Source organism: Motacilla alba, chromosome 11, assembly GCF_015832195.1.
Source record: "Motacilla alba alba isolate MOTALB_02 chromosome 11, Motacilla_alba_V1.0_pri, whole genome shotgun sequence".
NCBI lineage: Eukaryota > Metazoa > Chordata > Aves > Passeriformes > Motacillidae > Motacilla > Motacilla alba.
In genome coordinates, this window is record NC_052026.1 from 13,961,780 (window position 1) to 13,977,409 (window position 15,630).

Consider the following 15,630-nt stretch of genomic DNA (forward strand, 5'->3'; position numbering starts at 1 on the left):
CAAAGGAAAACAAACAACACTCTGATGTGTTGTCAGCTCAAGGTGAACATCAGGATCATTGTCTCCAACTCCTGAAAGGGTCTCCCCACATCGTTAAGTACTCACTGACACTTCTGTCCAACCATCAACCTGCCCCAAAGAGTGGTGGCCGGAGCTGAAATTTCCTCTCCCTAAAACGCCCTGATTTCTGGGGCTCTACCTCAAGTTGCCTGTTGCCTGAAAACACATCGTTATAAAGTATCAAACTCACATGGATACTAAATTTAGTAGGTTGCGTTCACCTTAGGGGGACAGAGGGACTGTCAATTCACCAAAGCATTCAAGGTGATTAACTGCAGAGTGAGGAGACATTATTATGGCCTTCCACTATTTAAAGGGGCTTATAAAAATGATGGACAGCAACTTTTTACATGGGCAGGAAAAGGAGAGGTTTAGGTTAGATATTAGGAAGAAATTATTCCCTGCATGAGTGGTGAAGACCTTGCACATGTTGCCAAGAGAAGATGCGCCTTCCCCATCCTTGGAAGTGTTCAAGGCCAGGTTGGATGGGGCAGCACTGTGTAGTGGAAGGTATCCCTGCTTATGGCAGGGGTGCTAGAATCAGGTGGGCTTTAAGGTATCTTCCAATGCAAACCCTTCTGTGATTCAATGACTAAATCATAGAACAGCCAAGTTTGAACATGACCCCTGAATATAACCTTGTCCACCCTCCCTGCTCAAAGCAAAGCCAGCTGCAGGGATGCCCGGAAGCCTTCCTTGAGCGGACCCACATCCCTGCATGTACACCAGAGGCAAATGACAGCCTGGCGGGCAGCACCGCCCGTGTCCTACGGCTACACAGGGCTGTCCCTGACAGCTCAGCGCAATGCGGATCCAGGGAGGGAGGCGAGCTCCCAGCAGCTGCTGCGGCGCGGAGAGCCGGGAATTCCCCACAGGAGCAAGGCCTGGGAGCATCCCCAGCACAGAATCAATTAGGTTGGAAAAGCGCTCTGAGCTCATCGAGCCCAACCCGATGCTGCAGGAGGGAAGGACCCGAGGTGGGGAGAACCAAGCACAACAGCCCAGGACCTATGAGAGCCTCTGCCCAGACACATCCGCTCTCCAGCGCCCGAGGAGCGGTGAGGGCACAGCGGTGTCCGGCAGCGCCGCCGGCCGCCCGGCATCCCCCCGCGGGCCCGCATGGGGCGCGACCAGCGCACCGCCACCGCCACTCTCCCGCCCGGCCCTCTCCGTGCCCCTCTCCCCTGTCCCGCGGTCCCGGCGGGGCCACGGGAGCCCAGCCCAGCAGCCGGAGCTGCCCAGGCCGCTCGGGCCGTACCTGCGCGACCACCGCCGCCCCTCGCCGCGCTCCTCCGGCCGCGCCGCAGCGCCGCTCCGCCCCGCCCCTCTGCGGAGCGCCACCTCCCATTGGTTGCGAGGCCTGTCACTCTTCTGCCAGCCCCACCCATCCGCGCGGTGCCCCGCCCCCGGCTGATGCAATGGGGGGACACGGCGGGCGCGTGACGCGGGCGGGCTGAAGCCGCAGTGGGCGCCGCCATTTTAGGGGTGCCGGCCCTGCAGGCGCGGGGAGGCTGCCTCAGAAATCAGGTTCGGTCCCTGGTGTGCAAAGAACCGATAATGACACACTCGAGTGAGACATTGTTTGTTTCAGAGCTGCCCCAGCCTGGGTGCTCGGTGGTATTCCACAAAGCCAGCACACCCCACCGGACTTTCCATGCTGTTATTTAGACCCAGAAATTCAGGGTTAGTGACTTCTCAAGCACAGCCATCCTGTTAGGATTGACCAGTACCTTTCATACAAATCATGTAACCCCAGCTAAGTTCTACTCATGCTCAGGGCAAGGGTCTTCATGTGCAGAGGGTCTTTTTGATCTGGAGGTATGATTTTTAGTGTTACAATGAAGATGCTTTAGCTCTGAGACACACTGACCTGTGTATTTTGCCAAGTTAGCAATCCCTAAATCTTGTTCGTTCCGGAATGTCCTTGAGTGAGGGATGCTGGCTGCTGCCTCTTCCAGCGATTAGCTCTCCTTTCCTGCTGATTAGGCTTGAAAGTATACAAAGGTCTTACATCAAAAGAACAGCCTGACTTAAGATATACTGACTGACACATTCCGCATTTTGCAACAATGATGCTGCCGGCGGCCCTGGAGGGAGCAGGAGCTGTGGGGCTCAGCCGGGAAGGGGCTGTGGCAGAGCAGGAGCTGGCTGGGGGGCACTGAGCTGGGGGTGCTGGAGGGGTGAACAAAGCCCTGCTGGGGGATGCAATGGCTACAGGGTCTTTGCAGGGGTCTGCGGGGTCAAGGGCAAGGCTGTGAGGAGCAGGAAAGGTCACTGCATGGCTCTGGTCATGGAGCTCACGGGAAGGGCCTTGTGGACCCAGGCCAAGGGGCACAGCATGTATGCAGGGGAGGTGCCACGCTGACAAAAAAAGTCACTTTGAGGACAATCAAGCATTGAAAGGGGGTTTGGGAAGTCTGCGGAGTCCCTGAAGGGTTTTGAGGTCAGGTTCAAACCCTGGGCAACCTGCTCTGAAGTCACTGCTGATCCTGCTCCTCCTGATGGGCCTTGGAGTAGAGTTCTCTCAGTTCCTCTCTAACCTAGATGGTTCCCAGGTGCCTCTATAGCATTGTAGCTGGGTCTCATCTCTTCCCTGGTGCATACTTTCTGGCCCTGGACTGTGATTCTGGAGACATGAATATGCCTGTGCTGCTGTCCTTGGCTGCCATCGGTCAGCCCTTTCCAAAGGTCACTCCCCTGCCTGGCCCTGGCCTGTACCATTCCTGGTCGTGCAGCCCTCTTTGCTTGTTTCTGTTGTTTCCTTCCCAAGGAGCCTGGAAGGAAAAGAGGAAACTCCAGTCTAATTTGTTCCTAATGGGAGCTCTGCTCTGGATGCTGCTGGCAGAGCAGGCAAGTCTGTGCAGTGCAATTGTTTGTGCAGGTGATTACACCTGCAAGAACGTCTGCAACAGCAGATTCGACTCCAACACCAACCAAATCCACGCCCAGCATGCTTACCTCTCATGGGGGCCATAGTCTGTCCACCACCATGGCAGGAAACATCACTGCTTCTTCCCCTTCATGATCTGTGTCATCTGAAAGATCATCTTCCAAACGTGGGGGCCCTTCACCATTTCCCGAGTGTTCCTTTGGTGATTGCCAAATGTGGAACCACTCAGCTACTTGGGGAATAGAGACTTCTGTTCCCCCTGCCACACTGAGCAACAGGTATGTGCCATGAATCATATCCAGATGGGATGGACCCACCCCCACTCCTTCCCTCTTCTTTTTTCCTCCCTCATCTCATATTCATGTTGCCCCAATTCTTCTGTTTTAGCTGAGGCTTTTTACATGGCAGCTCTTTGCTTCTTTTAACACTTCTGCATCCTAAAAATCCATGCCCCCAGGCTGGCCTAGTTTGCAGAAGCCTTGCTCTTACAGGCATTTCTTCAGCTTATAAGCATCCAGCATTGTCCTCCAGCAAGGAGGAAGGTGATGGATGTGAGCTTGAAGCCCCAGCAGTCGGTGGTCGAGGCTACAGGGAGTGGGGGTTCCTTCTCTACTGGCTCCTGGATGCTCTGAGGGGAAAGTGTTGGCAGGAGTAGAACTTGCAGTACACAAACTGCACTCCCTGTGTTTCCCAGGCTGGGCTTTGGATTAGTGTCTCATAATTCAACCATCCCAAATTTACCCCGCAAATTAGGAGATTGCTGGCCACAGCCAGATTTGAACCTGTTCTCCTTTTCCTGGTACTGCTCTTCCAAGCCTGTGGAAGAGGTGGACCCTTCTGCTGTTACAGAGATTCTGGGAGCTGGGGCTTTAGAGGAGCATAGTGACAATGCAGGTGACATGCAGCCCCATGTGCCAAATGTCAGGGAGCCCTTGGTCCTCTTGGGACCCTGACTCCATTTGGGGCAGGCGAGGGGCCAGGTGCTGGCACTGTCCCAGTCCCCATGGGTGCCCAGAGCCACACCCTGGGCTGTGCCGGGCTCCTCTTCACGCCAAGCAGGCGGCAACCCTGCCATGTGTCACCGCCCGGCGCGGAGGCTGGGGACATGGCTGCGCTGGCTCAGAGCGTCCTGGTGACAGGGTCCAACCGGGGCATCGGACTGGAGCTCGTGCGGCAGCTGGCCACCAGCCCCCAGCCCCCCCAGCACATCTTTGCCACCTGCCGCGACCCCGAGGGTCCAAGAGGGAAGGTCAGTGTGGGCACAGGGAATGGGATGGTGCGAGGCCAGGCGGGCAGAGGGGATCCGCGGTCCCTGCAGCCCTGTTGGCTTGCTGTCCTGGCTGGGTAGCCCAGGAGTGGGGGCAGAAGTGCTCTGGGGGCCTCATAACCCCCCCAGCTCCCTGGATAAGGCAGCGCCCAGTGTGGCTGGGTGGGATGGGGCTGGAGAGGCAGACATGTATTCAGCACTCGCTCCTGGCTGTGCCTATGGCCGGCCAACCCCTTTTCTGTGCTGGGATCACTCAGGAGGGGGGGCAGTTCCTAAGCCCAGCAGCACCTCTCTCCTGCTGGCTGTGGGGTTGCTGCCCTACCCCATCACTGGGAATGGCCCTGCGCTCTTTCCCCAGAGAAAGCAAAGCCACCCTGGCTCAGTGACCTGGGAGCAGGAGTGGGACACCTGACCATGCAGCCGATGGCTTCTAACCTCCCCCCTTGCCCCATCACTTTATTTCCAGGCCCTGCAAGAATTAGCTGCCCAGCACTCCAGCATCAAACTGGTCCAGCTAGGTATGGAGCAACCTTTCTCCTTGCACCCAACATTGCTTCCAGCTCTCTGGTGACTTTGGAGGTGGAAGCAGGGGCAGCTTTTGCAGGAAGCTCCAGCCCTGCCATGTGGGGAGGGATCCGTGGGGAGGGATCCATGGGGAGGGATCCATGCACACCTGGGCAACATTCTCCCTGCAAATTAAGCTGTGCCCTGGCTGGAGCAGTCAAACTGGCTTCAGAGGAGGCAGAGGTGGATCCAGACATCTCAGCTGAGCAAGTTTCATGGGAAAGGCATGACGTCTCTTCCTAAAGATGCTAAATACAGCGCCCAGGTTTTGGGTTGGGACACATGGGTTCACAAAATGAACAAGGCACAGTAAATGCCTGGATGGTTCCTAAGTAGGAGGGTTGGTTTGGGATCTGCTTGGAGGTGGCCATGGTTGGCATTTCTTTCAGGTAAAAAAGGGAGGAAAAAATAGCTAAAAATGACACATGGGAAATCTGCCCGGCCTGGTATCCCAGGCTGATGCTCTGACCCAAAGGATGGGATGTCCACAGCCTGGACTGGGGAGATGTCCTCTTGGCCATTCCTCCTTCTATGGATGTAGGCCAAACTCAGTGACCTTTTTCAGCAGCATTTGGGAGAAGCACAAGGCAGCAAATAGGCCTAGACAGCATAGGGAGAACAGCCAGGCTGGCATTTGGAGTTGGCAAAGTTGGGGTATTCACAGGAAAGAAGCTTCCAGGGTGCTGGACAGGGACAGGGTCTCGCTGGGGAGGACAGTGTTTGGGTGAAGAGTGGGGGGATAAGGAGCACCAGGCTGAGGATATGTCTCGAGGAGCAGAGATTTCCCGTGTTCCCCTGTGTCTGAGAGAGTGGGGGCTGCTTTTATTAATGAAGAATTAAAAGAACATCTAAATCCAAAAGAAATGTTTTGGCAAAGTGCCTGCGCTAGGATTGCCATTGCTGTAAGAAGTGAGGTGGGAAGCAGCCATAGCTTCTAAATATTTGTATTTCATTGAAGCCAATAACAAGAAAACTGAATCAAGGCTATTTCATACTGGTACCTACCAATCTATCTACCTATTTAATTGTTTAAAAGCACGTGAAAAGTTCAAATACCTTCAGTTCAAGTTCAGTTTTTCTAATATTTCTTAGAAAATAAGACATTTTTGAATTAAGGCTTTATTACAAAGAGGCAGCAAATCTCTCTTTTGCTATTAAGTAGATTATTAAAGTAAAATACCTTCTCTGTAATAAAAAATAAATGAGCTGTGAGCCCCAACTGGCAGTACCTGATGGGAAGAGCACGGCCAACATAAAAGGGACATCTCAAGGGACTGGCCACTACATGAATAATCTTTTCTAAAAACACACCCCCCAAGCCCCAACCTGTCAATAAAGCCCTCAAATAAGCTTAAAAGCTCTTAAATATCAACAGCAACAAGATTTTTTTTTAAAAAAGAGAGGCTTCTTCAAGCTCTCTTGCTCCATAATAAGGAAGAGGTGTCTTCAAACCAGTAACAGGCACAGACTCTTCAGAAAGAAAAGTTAAAAAAATAACTCAAGAATGTGTAAGATCTGTCAGTTCTTCTCATTCTCTCTCTCTTTCCCATCCTTATTTCTTCCAGGGAGACAAGAGTTGATTATTTCACCAAATTTGGGGGTTAAGGACTAAAAATGTGTTGGTCCCACATGCTTTGGAGCAATGACTCAGCTAATCCAAACAGAGCAGTTAATCATTCACCAGGTAACCAAAGGATCCCTCACATGTGCTGGAGTGACAGAACCTTGAACTTCATCCCATTGTTATCCAAAGAAATATTTCCAAAGCACTCTGTGATTTGTCCTGCAACTGAACATGCAATATGCTCTCAGATCCCAGGGCTCCTTCCCCTTACAGCAGCCCCACAGCAGATTATCCCGTGGTGTTCCCCTCAAATGTTTTTAGGACACCTCTACAAAGGTCTGCACTGCACAACACAAGGCAGCAACAAGTCCCATGCCACTCACATACTTGCTTACCACAATGAAGACATCAGGTTAGTTAAAAATGCCAGGGAAAAGGATCTTTTTGCTGCCCATCAGTGTTTAAATATTCCAAGAAAGAAATCTTCAGCCTTGGAAACCTTTGCTAAGTCACTCTTTTCTAAGCATGAGAACAGAAACACAGCTCAGGGGCCAAAGTGTTGCAAAAAAATAAGGAATCTGCAGTCCCCCACTCCCAGCAGGCTCATCACATTGGCATCTGCAAAAAACAGGCACAGAAATGTGCACGGGAACAAGGGCACACTCCAACCTGCCCATACATGTGAATATTTATGGTTTTAAGGGCTCTGTGGTATACCTGAGGTATTAGAAAGCAATATGTAAAGTTTAATGTTGGCCTAACCAGCCCATTTCACATTCTGAAGGTATTTAGATAGCCTTTTTAAAAAAACAAACTGTAGCCACTTCAGCTGGTAAGTATCCAGGACAGGATGTAAATCCTAACAAGCAACCCTGACAGCTGGACAAAAAACCCGCCACTTTTATTGCCTAAGTCAGAAAAATCCTGCAATTAAAGCATGGCAGAATTTCAAAAGCTATACCAATACTTAAGCAAAGAGGAAGGCACTGGGGATGCTTATCCCTGCTAGCTCAGTTTCAGTTGTGCCTTGTTACTTGAGAGGGGTTGTCCCCACAACTTGGTCAGTAGGGATAGGGAAGTTCAGATTCAGAGCCTGCAACCAAATACTGCAGGCTACATCCCAAATCTTTTACTACTTGTACTTACCTCAGCTCATCTGTCAGCTCCAAAACCTTGTGGGTAACAGCATGAAACAAAAAATGGCTCCTTGTGGAAATAAACTTGGGAGTCTCAGTGTGCAAGGACCAAGTATCCCTTGTACAATCATAAATTCCTTGAATACAGAAAGCACATACAGACAAGTTTTTCCTACCAGTAGCCCTCACATGACCCAAAATGAGTTGAATTAAGGTTTAATTCAACTGAGGCTGCAAAACCAAGAGGTGAGGACAAACTGCTACTCATTCCAATGTGCTTAATCTGCTAAACCTGCTGCATCCTTTCTGGATAAGAAGTGCTGGTTCCAGACACAGCACAATTTCCAGGGGGTGCTGTGTGACACATCAGAGCTATCCTTCACTTTGCTTTTTCCCTGGCAGACACAGTGAATTTGCCCAGCATCCGAAGGGCCATGCAGGCTGTGGGGTATCATCTGAAGGACCAGGGCTTGAACCTGCTCATCAACAACGCAGGCATCAGCTCCCACGGCACACTGTGCTCCCTGGACTCGCAGGAGATGCTCGACGTGTTTGCCACCAATGTGGTTGGGCCACTCCAGGTTGTCAAGGTATGTGGGACCTTTTGCATTTCTCCTGCTTGGGAAGATGTTCCCTGATGGGAATAAGGGCACCTCCATCCCCTGCCTACCCAGAGGAGCTCAGCAGCTTAGCCCAGCCCAGCATCACCCATGCTTAGTTCTTCCCCACCTGGAGTGGCTGCCTGCACCAGGCTCACTGTGCCAGCTCACTCCTTTCTTGGGGATGGGAAAGGCTGGAGCCTGGCCCCTCCTTGGGGCATCTTCCCCATCCCCTGCACTTGTGCCAGGAGTGTCTGTCCAGCTGCTTGCCTACAGTCTGTCACAGAGCCCTGCAGGATGGTCCTCAAATTGGGGTTCTGTAGCATGTTAATGAAGCGTTAGTGTCTTTGCATCAGGAATTTCTGCCACTCCTGGAGCAGGCGGCGAAGGGCGCAGGAAAGGAGGGTCTGAGCTGCAGCAGGGCCGCTGTCATCAACATCTCCTCCAAACTGGGCTCCATCGGGCTGTGCCTCCGCGTGCCAGAGGCCCCCATGTACCCGTACCGGGCCAGCAAGGTGAGGTGCCAGGGCAGCTGCTGGAGATGCTGTCCCAGGCACAGTGCCCCTGGAGGGGAGGGAGCCCATGGGTCACCCCCTGCCCCAGCCACCCACCCCCTGCCTGGTTTTCCCAGGTGGAAGCACAGAGACTGGGACAGCAGCAGCCAGGACTGACCCTTTCCAGCAGGTCATGCTTATGCTTTGTCACAGGACCAAGTCCCATTTCCCACCTCCACAGACTTTGTGGCTATGAAATGTCTCCTCTCCTGCCCACCCACTCCCTGGGTTGTGCTGGCAGGGCTGTGCCTCTTCCAGGCTGCCCAGAACATGGTGACGAGGTGCTTGGCTGCGGAACTCCAGGCCAAGGGGATCTTGTGCGTGGCCATCCATCCTGGCTGGGTGAAGACTGACATGGGCACTGAGGAGGTACTGGGCTGTGCAGGGGAGGGTCAGCAGGACCCCCACTGAATCCCCATATCTTAGGGAGGGCAGGGACACTTGGGGGATTTTGTGTGATACTGTGGGCTGCCAGGACCATCTTCTGGAGCAGAGCAGGCAGGGAGCAGGCAGCAAGCTGCAACATACTGAGTATGTGGGATAGCCAGCCCTGTCTCCCCAAGCCAGCCTGGAGAGGTGTGGCAGTAAAGAAAACTATCCCCATGAGCACCATGGATGCTGCTCCCAGGCATGCACCCTCCCCAAGAACTGCTCTCTGTTACAGCTCATTGTCCTTTTCTGCAGGCACCACTGACAGTGGAGCACAGCGTGAGGGGCATCCTGACCGTGCTGGCCAACCTCTCACAGGACACCTCTGGAGCCTTCCTCGACTGGGAAGGGAACAGCCTGCCCTGGTGAAGGACAAATGGATGGTGCCTCTTCCCCATGCTGCAGCCTCTGCTCGCTGGCTCACCACTCTGCATGGTCACCCCTGCTCGCCCTCAGCCCTCCCCACACTGCTGGGGAGAGGGAATCAGCTTGGGAAAAAGCCTCTCTCTCCTTTCCCACACCACGTGTTCCCTGTTGTCCCTCTGTACCCCTCACTTCTGTAAACTCTGGCAGCTGATGCCTCTGCTCTGTCTCCACACCCAGTCTCAATCCCCTGTCTGAGCCCGGGGCAGGATCCCTGTGCTCTGCCCGAGCTTGTGTGTCCCTCTGTCCCACCTGTGACCAGGCATCTCCCAGCTGAGGGGAGAGGGCAGCTGGTCCCTGTGACCCCCCAGCCCCTCAGACAGCTCAGCCTGGACAGGGAAAGCCACTCCTGCAGGGGCTCAGAAGATCTCTCTCCTCTCAGGAGAGGGGCCCTGCTCCAGCTTCTCCAGTGCCTCCTGGAGGGGAGGTCTCCAGAGGGCAGTCACGGTGCCATGGGACCTGCTGGCTGGAACTCATGGGGATGCCAGTGACAGCCGTGGGTTGGGGGCAGCTGTGGGCACCACCAATCCCCAGTGGAGGAGTGGGATACCTGGAAAGGGCCACCCCATGAGCCACTGCACAACAGAGCTGGGGGTCTCAGCAGGAGTTTATTGAGGATGTGGGGGAGGTGGGAGCAGTGCCAAACGGACCTCTTGGCTGCCAGGATCCTGAAGTGGTGTCTCACCAGGGGATGGCGTTCCCTTCCCAGTCCAGGAAGGCACCAGTGTCCTTCTCAGAAAGGGAGGAGAGGACCTTCAGCATCCCTTGCACGCTGTCATCCACCGTCACAGGCGGCTGTGGGGCAGAGGGGGAGATGCAGCCCATGCCCAAGACCTGGCTGAGGGCCCTGGAGCAGCTGGAGCCAGGGGAGAGAGCTGCTCCAGGGCAAAGAGAAAGCTGAAAACCCCAGGGGGAGGGACTGAGACGAGAACTGCGGGGATGGGGACACCCAGCACCCTGCACCCAGCACCAGGACAGGGGAGCTGCCCCAGCAGGGATTGGGCAGGCAGGGAAGCCATGGGCAGGGGCTCAGGACAGCAACTCCCAGCCATGCAAAATCAGCACAGGAGCTCTGATGGACCCATCCTGGGGGAATTCCTACCACGTGTCCGGCAGAGCTGCCCATGTCAGTTTGCACCCAGCCGGGGTGGAGAGCGACGCAAAGGATGCCGTGCTCCTTGTACGCCAGGGACTGGCACTTGCTCAGCATGTTCAGAGCAGCCTGGGGGGAGACAGTGCAGGGACAGTGATGGGAGGGAAGGGAAGGGAAGGGAAGGGAAGGGAAGGGAAGGGAAGGGAAGGGAAGGGAAGGGAAGGGAAGGGAAGGGAAGGGAAGGGAAGGGAAGGGAAGGGAAGGGAAGGGAAGGGAAGGGAAGGGAAGGGAAGGGAAGGGAAGGGAAGGGAAGGGAAGGGAAGGGGGGCTGCAAGGGGACCCACAGCTGGGCAGGGAAAGCAAAGGTGTGACAGTACCTTGCTGCAGCGGTACGAGGTGACTTGCATCAACTCCCAACCAAAGGAAGAAGCGATGGAGCCGCCAATGCTGGACATGTTGACAATGGCAGCCTTGCTGCAGCTCAGCCCTGAGCCTGGGCTCCCCTGGGCAGCCTTCTTCAGCAAGGGCAGAAATGCCTGCGAGGAGACAGAGGGGACAGGAGCACACGTGGACATGGCACAGGGCAGGGGAGAAGCTCCTTCCACAGTCAACAACATTGACACCAGAACTGGGGCATCCTCCCTCCTCTTCCCTGGCTGGCTCCAGCTCCTGAGCTCCAGCCCATGGCTCCACGAGCTTCTCATTAACTGAGAGTCCATTAGTAATCAGAGTGGAGGCAGGATCCCCTCCCACCAGCCCTTCATGCTTCCCCAGGACAGCCCAACTTGGGTGAGGGTCTCACCTGGCCCATCAGCAGGGGTCCAACCGTGTTGGTGGTGTAAATCTCCCTCATGTCCTCCGATGTCTCAGTATCAAGCGTGTTCAACTTCACAATTCCAGCATTGTTGATGAGGAGGTTGAGCCCAGAGCCCCCCAGGTGCTCCCCAACCTTGGCTGCAGCTGCCTTGATGCTGGCGGGGTCGGCGACTTCTGCAGAGCACACACAGGGGAGGTCAGAGCCTGTGTCCCCATGGTGGAGTCCCCTCAGTTCCCCTGGAGGTGGCAGTGCCCGATGGCCCCGCAGGCACCAGCCCGTTGGCACAGCTCCCTCCCAGCACGGGGCTCCCAGGGTGTGCCCAGCCTGGGCACTGGCCAGAGGAACTGGGGCAAAGGATCCGCACCTCGGGGCACCTACCGAGCGGGATGATGACGATGTTGGGGTGCTTGGAGGCCAAATTCTGTAGCTCCTGAAAGAGAGGGCACTGTGTAGGCATGGAGAGGCTGGAGGGACTGTGCACAGGCTCAGCCTTTCCCAGCTAAAGTCCATGCCACTCCATCCCTGTTCCTGCATCACTTGGTGTCCAACACCTGCTCCAGCTGCCACATCAGTGGGGCTCTGTGCCTTCTACACATGCCTTGTGCCATTCTCCCCTCCATATATCCCATGCACAACTGGTCCTGTGGTGTCCCAAGCCAGCTGACCTGTGCTGCGGGTTCTTCACTGCAGCTCCAACCATTGCAAACACCATTCCTGATCCAGTCTCCCCCTGCCCAGTCTCACCTGTGCCCTCTGTCCCTTGGGGTCTCGACAGCCAGCAAAGATCCACTGAGGTGGGTTTGGCATCTTCAGGAAATGCTGGACGAGCCCCAGGCCGATGCCTCGGTTGGCCCCAGTCACCAGAAGGGAGCGGACGTGGAGCCCTGCCATGCTGCCCTGGCTGTGGCTGCACTGCTCTCGCCTGGACTCTGCCAGTGCCTTTTGCTACTTGGTTATCTCACATGTTCCCATGAGGACTTGCATCAGCTCGTGGCTCTCAGAAATTCTCAGCCTGCACCTCAATCTCTTGGCTCTGGTCCATACCCATGATCCACTTTTCCTGCTGGCTGTGGAATGACGCAAAGGGAGCCAAGCGTCCTGCCCAGGCAGGGAATGCCCTGGGCTAGGTGTCAGGAGTGTTGCTTAGGCTACCAAACCTGAGCCTTTTGGTTTTCAGGGCCAGCACTATCCCTGTCCTTGCAGTGCGACACTGTCTCCCACCACCTCCCTCCCTCTTGGGATCCCTGGCCTGTCCCTCCCCTTGCCCAAGGTCAGGCAGGCGAGGCTGGACTTGCTGACTCTGCACAGTGCAGTTTGTTGGCCTTAGTTCATGGAATGCCAAAGCCAGGGGTGGGGATGGAGCAGTCAGGGCAGGTGAATGTCCCTTGAGGACGGAGCAGCCAGGACAGACAAGTGTTCCTTAGCCACAAGAACAGGCTAAGAAACCCTTAAGGACCACTGGGAAAAACCCTCCAGGGCTGACCAGAGTGACCCCTTTCCTCAGAATCTGCTCTAACAGCACCTATAATATTTAAGTGTGATAGAAGGATAATCCCTGCCCCCTCCTCAGAAGTGTCCATGGACAGGCTGCATGGGCTTCTGAGCAACCTGGTCTAGTGTAAGGCATCCCTACTTGTTCAGGGGGGTTGGAACTAGATAGTCTTTAACACCCTCTCCAGCCCAAACTATGGTCCTGTGATGCTATGATGAAATTCAGTTTTGCCCCTGGGTATGCCTTTGGCGTGGCTGGGAGCCAGCCCAGGCACACGCTCTGCAGGTGAACATCCAGCCCCAGGGCGGTGCAGGTACTCCCCAGCTCTGTCCTGCAGTACAGACTGAACCAACTGAGGGACTGAGCTCCATCTGACTGGATTCAGGAGCTTTGCACAGGCCTGAGGATCACTGCATCATAGAATTCTCCCCCAGGAGCTCCAGTTGCACCTAAAATCAATGGAGATCCATGACCTGCATGTTTCCAGGTGTCCCCACCCTGCAGGGAGGGTCTGGGCATCTGATGGATGGATTGTACTTGGTGGTTTTAGGGGTCTTTTCCTGTCTAAATGATTCTCTGATTCTATGATCCCATGGGCTCCCCAGCTGGTTCCTGCTGCAGCATCACTCCAACTGCACAGACCATTTGCAACAGTGGAATACACACATTTAAGATAGTTCAGAGATGTTGTGCAGGTAGTTTAAAGTAATTAATAACCATTTATACGGGATGTGATTGGGCAGGACTAGGGGGCATAAGCTTGTGGAACTTCTCCTGCTCCAGCTGGAGACGCTGCTCCACCTTTGCTTTGCAACTGGAACATGATGAGCTGTCATGTTCAGGAGATCTGATCCCCCATCCAAATGCAACCTTTCCAAATAAATCAGCTTTTGTCAGTAAGAGCAAACCCTGCTGCCTCCTCTTCTGTGTGTGGGGTGAGTTGACCCTGGCTGGGTGCCTCACATCCACCAAAGCCACTCTATCACTTCCCTCTGCAACTGGACAGGGCAGAGCAAAAATGTAAGAAAGGTTCATGAGTTAAGGTCCAGGAGAGATCACTCACCAAATGCCATCACAGGCAAAACAGACTCAAACTGGGGATATTCACTGAATTAGTTATTAACAAAATCAGAGCAGGATAATGAAAAGATAAATCTTATGAATACCTTCCCTCCACCACTCCCTTTTTCCCAGCTCCACCTCCCTGTGCTCAGCAGCGCAGAAGGGCAGGGCATGGGGGTTAGGGTCAGTTCATCGCGTGTGTTCCCTGCTGCTACTCAGGGAGAAGAGTTGAAGTCCTTCCCCTGCTCCAGCATGGGGTCCCTCCCATGGCAGACAGCTGTCCATGAACTTCTCCAGTGAGAGTCCATCTCCTGGGCCACAGTTCTCCACAAACTGCTGCTACATGGATCACTCTTCCCTGGCATGCAGTCCTTCAGGCACAGGCATGGCTGCACCATGGGCTGCAAGAGAATCTCAGCTCCAGTGCCTGGAGCACCTCCTCCCCCTCCTTCTGCACTGACCTTGCAGAGCTATTTCCCCTCACGTATTCTCACTCCACTCTTCTCTGGCTGCAATTACATCTGCACAATAACTTTTTTGTTTTCTTCTCAAATATGTTATCACAGAAGTGTTACCACTGTGGCTGAAGGATTCGGCCTTGGCCAGCAACACGTCTGCCCTGGAGCTGTCTGCCACTGGCTCTGCTGGACATGGAGGAGGCTCCTGGCAGCTTCCCACAGAAGCTACCCCTGAAGCCATCCCCTCCCCCCACACCAAAGCCTGGCCCTGCAACCCAAATACGGGGTGACAATTATATCCATCCTGTCGTGCCATTTCACTGCCCTCAGTGTCAGCCCACTGCTGGAACCACAGCCTCTGGCACGGGGACGAAAGGCACTGACTGCCCCAAGTCACAGCTGAACTGGGCCAGGGGAGGAATTTGCCATCCCTTCAGCCAGAACATTTCCCAGGTTGCTTGACAGACTTGACCAAGAGGCTTTAAGATGAGATGAAGGATGGGCAAGGCTGTTGTGGCAGGATGCTTCTTCCTATGGGCAACCATCTGGGGAAATCCTGGGATTACCTGCAGCTGGAGCTAAAACTAAAGGAAAGAACATAAAACCAAGGTCGAGTTCAGGGATGGTTTGGCATCACGTGTGAATGGCAAACTGTACTACAGAGTTGGCCAAAGCATGGGGAATCCTGGAATAACCAGGGTTGGAAGGGACCAGTTGCTCCCATACCCCACAGGGCAGGGTCACCTTCCCTTAGGCCCAGAGCCCCATCCAACCTGGCCTTGAACATTCCCAGGCATGGGGCAGCCTCGGCTGCTCTGGCAACCTGTGCCAGTGACTCGCCCGACTAGCAGGGAAGGCTTTCCTTCTCCTATCTAATCTAAACCTGCCTTTTTTTTTTTTTTCAGTTTGAAGCCATTCCCCCTTGTGCTGTCCCGCCAGGGCGATGTCCAAAGTCCCTCCCCAGCTCTCCTGTAACCCCTGTATGAACTGGAAACGGCTCCAACATCTCCCCAGACCCTTCTCTTCTAGAAGGGCGTGTGCCCGGGAGAAGCGCCGGGGTTGGGCACAGGGATAGGGCAGGGCATAAGGATCGGGATTGGGATCGGGAGGGCCGGGCCGGGCCGGGAGCTGGGCCCGGGCCCCTCGGCTCGGCTCGGCCCGCCCCGCCCCGCCCCGGCACTGACGCTGCCGGGCGCCGCTTCCTGTTCCGGGCCGCGGGGCC

General features: G+C 54.8%; 3 protein-coding genes across 6 annotated transcripts in view; 1 reads left to right on the forward strand and 2 right to left on the reverse strand.

The window, feature by feature from the left end:
* The window catches only part of AARS1 (alanyl-tRNA synthetase 1), a 16,072-nt gene extending 14,697 nt beyond the window's left edge, over positions 1 to 1,375 (reverse strand). The window contains exon 1 of one of the 2 annotated variants that reach the window (XM_038148250.1): positions 1,319 to 1,375. The gene's annotated coding sequence lies outside the window, so the exon portion shown is untranslated. The remainder of the gene's footprint in view (positions 1 to 1,318) is intronic. The other variant, XM_038148251.1, reaches the window with a different exon arrangement.
* LOC119705627 (C-factor-like) lies at positions 22 to 9,705 on the forward strand. 3 transcript variants are annotated; one of them, XM_038148258.1, is made up of 6 exons: positions 4,041 to 4,199; positions 4,684 to 4,735; positions 7,884 to 8,071; positions 8,437 to 8,595; positions 8,893 to 9,003; positions 9,319 to 9,705. In XM_038148258.1, exons 1-6 carry the CDS (start codon positions 4,056 to 4,058, stop codon positions 9,430 to 9,432), a joined length of 768 nt encoding a protein of 255 aa, XP_038004186.1. In that variant the 5' UTR covers positions 4,041 to 4,055; the 3' UTR covers positions 9,433 to 9,705. The 3 variants fall into 3 exon arrangements, with proteins under 3 accessions (XP_038004184.1, XP_038004185.1, XP_038004186.1); XM_038148256.1 differs by lacking the exons at positions 4,041 to 4,199; positions 4,684 to 4,735 and adding an exon at positions 22 to 1,118 and having other exon boundaries at positions 8,788 to 9,003; XM_038148257.1 differs by lacking the exons at positions 4,041 to 4,199; positions 4,684 to 4,735 and adding an exon at positions 22 to 1,118.
* A 370-nt stretch (positions 9,706 to 10,075) lies between these two features.
* On the reverse strand, positions 10,076 to 12,600 carry LOC119705553 (C-factor-like). The gene is made up of 6 exons (XM_038148125.1): positions 12,141 to 12,600; positions 11,775 to 11,826; positions 11,382 to 11,569; positions 10,957 to 11,115; positions 10,589 to 10,708; positions 10,076 to 10,281 (listed from the first exon to the last, which is right to left on the reverse strand). Exons 1-6 carry the CDS (start codon positions 12,285 to 12,287, stop codon positions 10,168 to 10,170), a joined length of 780 nt encoding a protein of 259 aa, XP_038004053.1. The 5' UTR covers positions 12,288 to 12,600; the 3' UTR covers positions 10,076 to 10,167.
* Between the last annotated feature and the right edge of the window lie 3,030 nt (positions 12,601 to 15,630).

What these genes read in the sequence shown, in the direction of transcription:
- LOC119705627 (XM_038148256.1), top strand. Translation starts at nt 866, where the DNA reads ATGCGGATCCAGGGAGGGAGGCGAGCTCCCAGCAGCTGCTGCGGCGCG. An exon ending in ACCCGTACCGGGCCAGCAAG is followed by an intron (nt 8,596 to 8,787) that starts GTGAGGTGCCAG and finishes GCTTTGTCACAG; the next exon opens with GACCAAGTCCCATTTCCCAC. An exon ending in CTGACATGGGCACTGAGGAG is followed by an intron (nt 9,004 to 9,318) that starts GTACTGGGCTGT and finishes CCTTTTCTGCAG; the next exon opens with GCACCACTGACAGTGGAGCA.
- LOC119705553 (XM_038148125.1), bottom strand. Translation starts at nt 12,287, where the DNA reads ATGGCAGGGCTCCACGTCCGCTCCCTTCTGGTGACTGGGGCCAACCGA. An exon ending in CATCGTCATCATCCCGCTCG is followed by an intron (nt 11,570 to 11,774) that starts GTAGGTGCCCCG and finishes TGTGCTCTGCAG; the next exon opens with AAGTCGCCGACCCCGCCAGC. An exon ending in GACCCCTGCTGATGGGCCAG is followed by an intron (nt 11,116 to 11,381) that starts GTGAGACCCTCA and finishes GTCTCCTCGCAG; the next exon opens with GCATTTCTGCCCTTGCTGAA.